Source organism: Capra hircus, chromosome 18, assembly GCF_001704415.2.
Source record: "Capra hircus breed San Clemente chromosome 18, ASM170441v1, whole genome shotgun sequence".
In the NCBI taxonomy this organism is placed as follows: domain Eukaryota; kingdom Metazoa; phylum Chordata; class Mammalia; order Artiodactyla; family Bovidae; genus Capra; species Capra hircus.
In genome coordinates, this window is record NC_030825.1 from 66,752,081 (window position 1) to 66,764,609 (window position 12,529).

Below are 12,529 nucleotides of genomic sequence, written 5' to 3' on the forward strand. Positions count from 1 at the left end.
GAGCCCAGGAAGTTCCCCAGTGGAACCTGATGTGGCCTGTTTGTCCAAGGCCCACATTCTCCAAACCACTGGCCATGTTTGATTGGAGGTGGCGTCTCAGGAGAGGGAAAGCCGTGAGCCAGGTATGGTGCAGAGCAGGAGGTGGCAGGAAGGTAGTGGTGGTAATGGGGACCCAGGAGAAACCTAGGTGTGTTGGCACCCACCAAGGGAATTTAGGTAGGACCATTCAGGCTGAGTAACCAATTCTCTTGGGGTGAGGTTACCAGGGCTCATCCCTAAGGTGATGTGCTGCCGAAAGTCACAGATCCCTCTTGCCCTTGGAGGTTCCTGAGCAATGCAGGACAGTGAAGGCAGGATGCAGTCTTGTTGATCTGCTGACAGGCCCCATCTTGTGCCCAACATGTATGGTGTAAATGCCAAAGATTTCCTCGATGAGGCAAAAAACAAGGCTTAGCCTCTGAGGCCACAATAAAGAGTTTTGGTCTTTGGAGCAAAGCGGAGACTCAATCTTTGTGTTGATTAGGTTGTTCAAGCTATATTATTAAGGGAGAAATTAATGCCAGACAAGAAAGCACAAATCAGAACTTTAGTACTAAGCAGGATAAATGGCAATAAAAAAACTACATGTAGGCATCAGTTTGAAACTCCAGGAAATCAAGGATTAAAGATTAAAAACTACATGTAGACATCATTTTGAAATTAAAGGAAATAAAATATTAAAAAGTCCTGAAATGACTTCTTGTGGTACAGTGGTTAACAATTCACCAATTTCAGATTGGGTGAAATTGGTCTTACAATGCAGGTGGCATGGGGTGGATTCCCTGGTCCTGGAAGATCCCATATGCCACGGGGCGACCAAGCCTGTTTTCCAGAACAAGAGAAACTAATAAGAAGTTCTCTCACCACAACTAGAGATCAGTCCCTGCTTGCTGCAACTTAGAGAAAGCACGAAGCAACAAAGACCGTCACCGCAGCCGCCACCTCAAAAAAAAAGTTCAGGGGGACTTCCCTGGTGGTCCAGTGTTTGGGAATCTGCCTGTCAATGCAGGGGACGTGGGTTCTATCCCTGGTCCGGGAAGATTACACATGCCAGGGGCAGGTAAGTCCACGGGCCACAACTACTGAAGCCTGAACGCTTTAGAGCTTGTGCCCTGCAACACAAGAAGCCGCCATAATAAGAACCCCTCCCACAGCAACTAAAGAGTAGCCCCCACGGGCTTCAACTAGAGAAAGCCTGTGTACAGTAACGAAGACCCACTGTAACCAATAAAAAATAATCTTCAAAAATTGTTCAGGGAAAGTAAAGCCTTTTAAAGACAATCAACTATACTCCAATGTAAAATAAAGAGTTTACAAAAATAAAGAGAAATAAAAACTAAGGGAATTTTTTTTTTTCCAGTAAGGCTACCGTCTTGGTTCATTTGGGGTGTTACAACAAAATACCACAGCCTTTTTTTTTTTTTTTTAAATGAACATTTCTTTCTCATTAAGTTGGAGGCTGTGAAGTACCAGATCAACATACCAGAATGGATGAGTTTTCTCATGGTAACCCACTTCCTGGATCTTAGTTGGTGCTCTCTTGCTGTGTCCACATGCGATAGAAAGAGTTAGGGGTCTCTCTGGAGCTTCTTATAAGGGCATTAATACCACTTCCGAGGACTCCATCACCCTATAACTGAAACATCTCTTAAAGACCCCACTCCTAATACTAGCACCTTTGGGACTGTTCTTTCAACACACAACTTTTGGAGGAAAAACTCAAACATTCAGACCATAGCATCCGCCTTGCAAGAAATGTGTAAATTTCATTAGAGATGAGCAAAATTCTGTAGGTCAAAAAGTACAATTAAAGAAGAGCACTGAGGAAGGAATACAGGTAAAGTTATTTTTCTCATTCTTACTTGATCTGATAACAATTTGAAATAGTAATACCAACAACACATTCTATTATGTATGCTTATGTGTATGCATATCCTGTATACGTATGCTTCTATGTAAGTAGAGTTGTGTAGTCGCTCACTGTGTCCGACTCGCTGGTCAGATTGCAATACGCCAAGCTTCCCTGTCCTTTACCATGTTCACCAGAGCTTGCTCAAACTTGTCCATTGAGTCGGTGATGCTATCCAATCATCTCATCCTCTGTCGTCCCTTTCTCCTCCTGCTATCAATCTTTCCTATCATCAAGGTCTTTTCTAATGAGTCAGCTTTCTGTATCAGGTGGCCAAACTATTGGAGTTTCAGCTTCAGCACCAGTCCTTCCAGTGAATATTCAGGACTGATTTCCTTTCGGGTGGACTGGTTGGATCTCTGCCGTCCAAGGGACTCTCAAGAGTCTTCTCCAACACCACAGTTCAAAAGCATCCATTCTTTGGCACTAGGCTTTCTTTATACTCCAACTCTCACATCCATACATGACTACTGGAAAAACCATTGCTTTGACTAGATGGACCTTTCTTGGCAAAGTAATGTCTCTGCTTTTTAATATGCTGTCTAGGTTGGTCATATCTTCTAAGGAGTAAGCATCATTTAATTTCACAGCTGCAGTCACCATCTACAGTGACTTTGTGGAGTCCAAGAAAATAAAATCTGTCACTGTTTCCATTGTTTCCCCATCTATTTGCCATGAAGTGATGGGACCTGATGCCATGATCTTTGTTTTTTGAATGTTGAGTTTTAGGCCAGCTTTTTCAATCTCCTCTTTCCAGACTTGATGGACGTGAGTCTGAGTGAACTCCGGGAGTTGGTGATGGACAGGGAAGCCTGGTGTGCTGCAATTCATGGGGTCGCAGAGAGTCGGACACGACTGAGCGACTGAATTGAACTGAACTTTCACCTATGTTAAAAAGCTCTTTAGTTCCTCTGCTTTCTGCCATAAGGGTGGTGTCATCTGCATAGCTGAAGTTATTGATATTTCTCCTTGCAATCTTGATTCCAGCTTGTGCTTCAATCCAGACCAGCATTTTCCATGATGTACTCTGCATGGGAATTAAATAAGCAGGGTGACAATATTCAGCCTTGATGTGCTCCTTTCCCGATTTTGAACCAGTCTGTTCCATGTCTGGTTCTAACTGTTGCTTCTTGACCTGCATACAGATTTCTCAGGAGGCAGGTCAGGTGGTCTAGTATTCCCATCTCTTTAAGAATTTTCCACAATTTGTTGTGATCCATACTGCCAAAGGCTTTCGTGTAGTCAATGAAGCAGAAGTATTCCAGTATTCTGGAATTCTCTTGCTTTTTCTATGATCCAACGGATGTTGGCAATTTGATCTCTGGTTCCTCTGCCTTTTCTAAATCCAGCTTGAACATCTGGAAGTTCTTGGTTCACACAGTGTTGAAGCCTAGCTTGGATAATTTTCATCATTACTTTGCTAGCATGAGAAATGAATACAGTTGTTCAGTAGTTGAACATTCTTTGGCACTGTCTTTCTCTGGGGGTGGGGATAAAAACTGACCTTTTCCAGCCCTGTGGCCACTGGTGAGTTTTCCATATTTATTGGCATATTGAGTGCAGCACTTTCACAGCATCATGTCTAAGGACTTGAAATAGCTCAGCTGGAGTTCCTTCATCTCCACTAGCTTTGTTCGTAGTGATTCTTGGTAAGGCCTCCTTGACTTCACATTCCAAGATGTCTTGCTCTAGGTTAGTGATCACACCATCATGGTTATCTGGGTCATTAAGATCTTTTTTGTATGGTTCTTCTGTGTATTCTTGCTACCTCTTCTTAATATCTTCTTCTGTTAGGTCCATACCATTTCTGTCCATTATTGTCCCCATCTCTGCGTGAAATTTTCCCCTGGTAACTCTCTATTCTCTCCCATTCTGTTGTTTTCCTCTATTTCTTTGCATCGTTCACTTAAGATTTTCTTATCTCTCCTTGCTATTCTTTGGAACTCTGCATTCAAATGGGTATATCTTTCCTTTACTCCTTTGCCTTTCACATCTCTTCTTTTCTCAGCTATTTTTAAGGCCTCCTCAGACAACCATTTTGCCTTTTTGCATTTCTTTTTCTTGGGTATGGTTTTGATCACTGCCTCCTATACAGTGTTACAAACCTCCATCCATAGTTCTTCAGGCACTCTATCAGATCTAATCCCTTCAATCTATTTGTCACTTACACTGTATAATCACAAACGATTTGATTATAAGTAGAATAAATGACATTAATAATTCAAGGGACTAGAGGGAAGAACTGGGATTGTAGTCTTATGAGGTACACTATCTGTGAAATGGAGAATATTATTTGAAAGTGGACTTGGTTTAGTTGTCAATGTTTACTTCAAACTCTAGTGTCCATGTGCTAAGATGCTTCAGTCGTGTCTGACTTTGCAACCCTATGGACAGAGGAGGCCCACCAGAGCAGGCCCACCAGGCTCCTCTGTCCATGGGATTTCTCAGGCAAGAAGACTGGAATGTATTGCCATGCCCTCCTCCAGGGGATCTTCCTGACCCAGGGGTCAAACCCATGTCTTTTATATCTCCTGAATTGGCAGGCAGGTTCTTTATCAGTAGTACAAAGAAGTATAACCTGATATGCTAACAAGATAGAATGGAATCATAAAATAATGAAAACCACAAAAGCAGGAAAAGCGTAGAGAACAAAAATTGGAATAAAGGGACTTCTTGGTAGCTCAGTGGTAAAGAATCTGCCTGCCAATGCAGGAGATCACGGGTCCAGGAGGATCCCGCATGCCACAGAGCAACGAAGCCTGTGTGCCACAACCCTTGAGCCTGTGCTGTAGAGCCCGGGAACCACAACTACTGACCCTATGCACTTCAACTACTTAAGCCTGTGCAACCTAGAGCCTGTGCTCCACAGCAAGAGAAGCCACTTCAGTGAGAAGTCCACTCACTGCAACCAGAAAGTAGCCTCTGCTTGCCACTCAGTTCAATTCAGTTCAGTTCAGTCGCTCAGTCATGTCCGACTCTTTGCGACCCCATGAATCGCAGCACGCCATGCCTCCCTGTCCATCACCAACTCCCGACTCAGACTCACGTCCATCGAGTCCGTGATGCCATCCACCGTCTCATCCTCTGTGGTCCCCTTCTCCTGCCCCCAATCCCTCCCAGCATCAGAGTCTTTTCCGATGAGTCAGCTCTAAGGGACTCTCAAGAGTCTTCTCCAACACCACAGTTCAAACGCATCAATTCTTCGGCGCTCAGCCTTCTTCACAGTCCAACTCACATCCATACATGACCGCAGGAAAAACCATAGCCTTGACTAGATGGACCTTAGTCAGCAAAGTAGTGTCTCTGCTTTTGAATATGCTATCTAGGTTGGTCATAACTTTTCTTCCAAGGAGTAAGCGTCTTTTAATTTCATGGCTGCAATCACCATCTGCAGTGATTTTAGAGTCCAAAAAAATAAAGTCTGACACTGTTTCTACTGTTTCCCCATCTATTTCCCATGAAATTATGGGAACAGATGCTATGATCTTCGTTTTCTGAAAGTTGAGCTATAAGCCAACTTTTTCACTCTCCTCTTTCACTGTCATCAAGAGACTTTTTAGTTCCTCTTCACTTTCTGCCATAAGAGTGGTGTCATCTGCATATCTGAGGTGATTGATATTTCTCCTGGCAATCTTGATTCCAGCTTGTGTTTCTTCCAGTCCAGCGTTTCTCATGATGTACTCTGCATAGAAGTTAAATAAGCAGGGTGACAATATACACCCTTGACGTACTCCTTTTCCTATTTGGAACCAGTCTGTTGTTCCATGTCCACTTCTAACAGTTGCTTTCTCACATGCATACAGATTTCTCAAGAGGCAGGTTAGGTGGCCTGATATTCCCATCTCTTTCAGAATTTTCCACAGTTTATTGTGATCCACACAGTCAAAGGCTTTGGCATAGTCAATAAAGCAGAAATAGATGTTTTTCTGGAACTCTCTTGCTTTTTTGATGATCCAGCGGATGTTGGCAATTTGATCTCTGGTTCCTCTGCCTTTTCTAAAACCAGCTTCAACATCAGGGAGTTCATGGTTCACATATTGCTGAAGTCTGGCTTGGAGAATTTTGAGCATTACTTTACTAGCATGTGAGATGAGTGCAATTGTGTGGTAGTTTGAGCATTCTTTGGCATTGCCTTTCTTTGGGATTGGAATGAAAACTGACCTTTTCCAGTCCTGTGGCCGCTGCTGAGTTTTCCAAATGTGCTGGCATATTAAGTGCAGCACTTTGATAGCATCATCTTTCAGGATTTGAAATAGCTCCACTGGAATTCCATCACCTCCACTAGCTTTGTTCGTAGTGATGCTTTCTAAGGCCCACTTGACTTCACATTCCAGGATGTCTGGCTCTAGATGAGTGATCACATCATCGTGATCATCTGGGTCGTGAAGATCTTTTTTGTACAGTTCTTCCGTGTATTCTTGCCACCTCTTCTTAATATCTTCTGCTTCTGTTAGGTCCATACCATTTCCGTCCTTTATCGAGCCCATCTTTGCATGAATTGTTCCCTTGGTATCTCTAATTTTCTTGAAGAGATCTCTAGTCTTTCCCATTCTGTTCTTCTCTATTTCTTTGCATTGATCGCTGAAGAAGGCTTTCTTATCTCTCTTTGCTATTCTTTGGAACTCTGCATTCAGATGCTTATATCTTTCCTTTTCTCCTTTGCTTTTCGCCTCTCTTCTTTTCACAGCTATTTGTAAGGCCTCCCCAGAGAGCCATTTTGCTTTTTTGCATTTCTTTTCCATTGGGATTGTCTTGATCCCTGTCTCCTGTACAATGTCACGAACCTCATTCCATTGTTCATCAGGCACTCTATCTATTAGATCTAGACCCTTACATCTATTTCTCACTTCCACTGTATAATCATAAGGGATTTGATTTAGGTCATACCTGAATGGTCTAGTGGTTTTCCCTACTTTCTTCAATTTAAGTCTGAATTTGGCAATAAGGAGTTCATGATCTGAGCCCCAGTCAGCTCTCGGTCTTGTTTTTGTTGACTGTATAGAGCTTCTCCATCTTTGACTGCAAAGAATATAATCAATCTGATTTCGGTGTTGACCATCTGGTGATGTCCATGTGTAGAGTCTTCTCTTGTGTTGTTGGAAGAGGGTGTTTGCTATGACCAGTGCATTTTTTGGCAAAACTCTATTAGCCTTTGCCCTGCTTCTTTCCACGGCCAAATTTGCCTGTTACTCCAGGTGTTTCTTGACTTCCTACTTTTGCATTCCTGTCCCCTAGAATGAAAAGGACATCTTTTTGGGGTGTTAGTTCTAAAAGATCTTGTAGGTCTTCATAAAACCGTTCAACTTCAGCTTCTTCAACGTTATTGGTTGGGGCATAGACTTGGATAACTGTGATATTGAATGGTTTGCCTTGGAGACGAACAGAGATCATTCTGTCGTTTTTGAGATTGCATCCAAGTACTGCATTTTGGACTCTTTTGTTGACCATGATGGCTACTCCGTTTCTCCTGAGGGATTCCTGCCCGCAGTAGTAGATATAATGGTCATCTGAGTTAAATTCACCCATTCCAGTCCATTTTAGTTCGCTGATTCCTAGAATGTCGACGTTCACCCTTGCCATCTCTTGTTTGACCACTTCCAGTTTGCCTTGATTCATGGACCTGACATTCCATGTTCCTATGCAATATTGCTCTTTACAGCATTGGATCTTGCTTCAGTCACCAGTCACAACCACAGCTGGGTATTGTTTTTGCTTTGGCTCCATCCCTTCATTCTTTCTGGAGTTATTTCTCCACTGATCTCCAGTAGCATATTGGGCTCCTAATGACCTGGGGAGTTCCTCTTTCAGTATCCTATCATTTTGCCTTTTTATACTGTTCATGCGGTTCCAAGGCAAGAATACTGAAGTGGCTTGCCATTCCCTTCTCCAGTGGACCACATTCTGTCAGGCCTGTCCACCATGACCCGCCCATCTTCTGTTGCCCCGTAGGCATGGCTTGGTTTCATTGAGTTAGACAAGGCTGTGATCCTAGTGTGATTAGATTGACTAGTTTTCTGTGAGTATGGTTTGAGTTGAAGATGTAGCTGTGACCTTTTCCTGGGAGGAATGGGGTCTCCTTGATGAGACTCAAAATGCCTGTACCGTGATGTGATGCTGGAGAACTTCGCACTTATAACCTCCCAGGGTAAGAACCTCAAACCGTTCCTCGTGACCTGAGCTAGTCTCTGCACTTTCCTTTTCCCCAGAGACAAGTTTGTCCTTCTTGTGTCAGGACCACGGTCACTGCTTTTTTTCCCCAGTACTCTAGGTTGGTGCTGTGGTTGGTTGGGCTGAGGTATTTGCACTGCAATCCATTTTCCTTGAAGAGGCCCCACATCTGCTACCCTGCAGCCTCCCCTGGAAGGATCCAGGGTCAGGAATCTTCCATTCAGCCTAATATATCCCACCATACTTCCCTCTTCTTACTGGGTGACATCCAGATGCAAGTGATCTGTGCTCCTCAGGTTCTACTTCTTTCTTCTCATAAACATTTCCTTTTAACTGCCTTTGCTGGGAATTAATTCTCTGGTGTAGACCATGCACTTCTTGCAAGAACCTTTCCAAAGTTCTCTTAATAGTATTTAAATGTTTTCCTCTAGTTTATGATGTGATGAGTATGGGTCAACTGCTCCTATGTGGTGTCTTTCCCCTTGTATTTGCATCATCCAGGTCCCATACACTTGTTCATTTTGAAAGTGGAGTGGGGAGCTCTTATTTGTCCACAAGCTGGATATGAATTCCAACTCAACCAAGTAGGTTCAAAGGGCTGCTGTACAGTAGCACCCTATGGGAGTACATGATGCTAGTTCAAGTGATACCAGGAATTTGTTCTGTTTGACTTGAATTTTGATGGCTATTTCCAGTGACCACAACTTTTTCCCTCCATTCTTAATAGTGCTGACTTAATTCTGCATTGTGGTTTTTCTACTTGTAGTCCAACCTGTGGCTAATCCTTATATCTGTGAATTCCCTGTATCACCCATTTTCCTCCCTGCTTTATCTGTTCATTTTGTAACATTGGCCCATATATTTTCTATAATCAAATATATACCCATTCTTAAAATGTTCCTGACCAAAATCTACTTTTTTGCAGTCCTTTTTTCTCGGACCTGGAAATACTCATCTACATTGCAGTCATGTGGTACCAGCAGATACAGTCCTGCTGATAGTTGTTTGTAACTAATTTTTTTTCCTTTTTTTTTTTTTTTTTTTTTTTTTGGTTAATGGCTGCGCTGGATCTTCATTGTGAGACATGGGCTTCTCTAGGTTGCAGCTCATGTGCTTGGTTGCCTGTGGCTTGTGGGATCTTAGTTTCCCAACTAGGGATCAAACCCATGTCCTCTGCATTGGAAAGCAGATTATTTACCACTTGACCACCAGGGAAGTCCCTGTAACTGATTTTTTAACTGTCAACAATTAGGTAATTTTTCACCCTGCTTTTCTTCTCTTGAACCATCATTTTTTCTCATGTGGTCTTCCCCCATCCTGTGGCCTTTATAGCCCAGTATTGTTCATGATAATGTCGTCAAGAAGCCAACTCCCTGTTCTTGTAAATAACCACACGGACTCATTCATGAGATTGTCAGACACACGCTGGGGTGTGGGCTCCCCCTGCCCCACTAAAGGCAACATGTGCTTCACCAACATTTCTTGCTTTTAGGTTGCTGCCGTGAAGTGGAGAACAAGAAGACTTCTTTTGAGCAAAATGTTTCTTTTCAAAGAATGTCACAGATCAGGACTCCCAAGGTAGATCTATCCTCCAAAACGGCCCACCCCTGTGAATTATGTGTCCAAATATTGAGAGACTTTCTGTACTTGGATGAATGTCAAGCAATACATTCAAAGCTGAAATTACATAGGTCTAGGAAACAGTTGCATGTCAGCACAGACCTTGATCAGCATCAGAAGCAATGCATTGGGGAGAAACTCTTCAGAAGAGATGTGGATAGAACTTCATTTGTGAAGAACTGCAAATTCCATGTGTCAGGAAAGTCATTAGTCTTCAGGGTGGTTGAGAAGAACTTCTTGACCAGGTCTCAATTTCTCCAGCAATGGGCTACTAACACCTGAAAGAGGTCAAACAGAACTGAGTGTGAGACAGCCTTTCAGAGGGGAAAAACTTATCCTAACTGGGGAGAAGTTAGCAAGAAGTCACACCTCACTGTACACCAGAGAGTTCACACCAGGGAAAGGCCATATAAATGCAGTGAATGTGGGAAGTCATTTAGCTGAAACTTTGTGCTCTTTCAACATCAGAAAATCCACACTGGAGAAAGACGTTATGAGTGCAGTGAATGCGGGAAAACTTTTAATCAACATTCTGCCCTCCATCAGCATCAGAGACTTCACACTGGTTCAAGGCCTTATAAGTGCACTTATTGTGGGAAATCCTTTGCCGATAATTCCACCTTCATTAAACACAGGAGAATTCACACTGGAGAAAGGCCTTATGATTGCAGTAAATGTGGGAAAGTGTTTTCCCAAAGTTTTTCACTCTTTTGACATTGGAGAGTTCACACTGGAGAAAGGCCTTATGATTGCAATAAATGTGGGAAAGCATTTTCCCGAAGTTCTTCACTCCTTCGATATTGGAGAGTTCACACTGGAGAAAGGCCTTATGATTGCAATAAATGTGGGAAAGCGTTTTCCCAAAGTTTTTCACTCCTTCGACATTGGAGAGTTCACACTGGAGAAAGGCCTTATGATTGCAATAAATGTGGGAAAGCATTTTCCCAAAGTTCTTCACTCCTTCGATATTGGAGAGTTCACACTGGAGAAAGGCCTTATGAATGTGGAGAGTGTGGAAAATCATTGAGGCAAAAGCCCAGCCTTATACAACATTGGAGAATTCACACTAGAGAAAGACCTTATAAGTGTGGGAAGTTATTTAACAACAAGTCCCATCTCATTGACCTGCAAGGAAATTCTTTAGCAAGTAGTCCTACCTCATTATACACCAGAGAGTTCACACTGGGGAAAGGCCGTATAAATGCAATGAATGCGGGAAATCATTTAGTCAAAACTCTAAGCTCCTTCAACACCAGAGAATCCACATTGGAGAAAGACCTTATGAGTGCAGTGAATGTGGAAAAACTTTTAATCAGTGTTCTGTTCTTCATCAGCATGAGAGACTTCACACTGGTTCAAGGCCTTTGTAAGTGCACTGACTGTGGGAAATCCTTTGCTGATAATTCCACCTTCATTAAACGCAGGAGAATTCACACTGGAGAAAGGCCTTATGAGTGCAGCAAATGTGGGAAAGCATTTTCCCAAAGTTCTTCACTCCTTCTACATCAGAGAGTTCACTGGAAAAAAAATCTTACAAGTAAAGGAAATTTGAGAAGCTGGTTAGCCCAAGCTGTTTTTCAAAATCAGAGAACTCACATTGGATCAAAGCCATGTAAGTGCCATGAATGTCAGAAATATTTTGCAAAAAGCTTCAGGTTCATTAAACACAGGCATGTTCATACTGCAGAAAGACATTATATTGTAGGAAATGTTTGAATTCCTTTACCTACAACTGTAGTCTCATAGAACACACTAATGTTCACACTGGATAATAGCCTTGTGGATGCGACTAATGTGGGAAATTTTTTTTTAGCCAAAACTCTAGCCTCATTACATACTGGGGAGTTCACAGTCTTCACTTTTATGTCATTGAATACCACAAAGTTCAGAAAAAAGTGTTGTGCAGGGATGAATTGTTGGTCAGTGTAGCACTGGGGAGATCCCTTACGAGGGTGTTGTCTGCCTCTGTTGACCTCATACACGCAACGAACCACGGATATTCCAGGCTTGCGGGAGCTTCAGTGCATTTCTTAAGCTGCTCAGAGCCCTTGGCAGATTCGTTTCGTTGCCAGTTCCACAGCAAAAGCCATTGCACCACTGTTGTGTGGCAGGTGTTCATGATGTACACTTTTGAACCAGCCTGAGTCCACGGAAGAACATTTTGATGTTGTCCCATTTATGGGAGCCTTTGTAGTAAATCTGAGCTCTCCTTCCTTTCCAATTCCTTTGATGGGTTACATCTCTGAGTTGACCAGTTTTTGTCTTACTCTGCTGGTGACTTGCAAACTGAGCCTACTTTCCTCAGTGTCTGTTGTGACTCCTGTGATGAGATTTTCCTCCCCTTCATGCCTCAAGCCCAGGAATACTCTGCGTCCCATTGTACTGGTTTGTGTGAAAAATGAAGACCTTATTCTTTTTTTTTTTTAACAGCTCAGCTTTTTATTGAATACGTTACTAAAGAGGTTTAGTCAAAAAGACCAAAGCCCATGTCACCATCAGATTCTTCAGATTCTTCTTTCTTTGCTTCTCCTTCCTTCTCAGCTGGGGCAGCAGTGATGGATGGGGCAAGACCTCCTGCTGGCGCAGCACCAGCTGCCGGGGCAGGTCCACCAGCCCCCATATTGCAGATGAGGCTCCCGACGTTGACACTGGCCAACGCCTTTGCAAACAAGCCTGGCCAGAACGGCTCAACATTTACACTGGCTGCCTTTAATGACGGCACTGACTTTATCCTCCGTGACCATGGAGAATGAGGGCAGAGGAGATGCTGGTGAGCTCTGAGATTGAGGCCAT

The 12,529-nt window shown here is 43.0% G+C and overlaps 2 protein-coding genes across 2 annotated transcripts; one reads left to right on the plus strand and one right to left on the minus strand.

The window, feature by feature from the left end:
- LOC102169509 (zinc finger protein 132-like) lies at positions 8,041-11,880 on the plus strand. The gene is given in 5 exon segments (XM_018063261.1): positions 8,041-8,046; positions 10,205-10,859; positions 10,901-11,103; positions 11,105-11,248; positions 11,848-11,880. Coding segments are annotated over 5 exon segments (1,041 nt in total).
- LOC102180878 (60S acidic ribosomal protein P1-like) lies at positions 12,201-12,529 on the minus strand. The gene is made up of 2 exons (XM_013971761.1): positions 12,478-12,529; positions 12,201-12,409 (listed from the first exon to the last, which is right to left on the minus strand). Exons 1-2 carry the CDS (start codon positions 12,527-12,529, stop codon positions 12,201-12,203), a joined length of 261 nt encoding a protein of 86 aa, XP_013827215.1.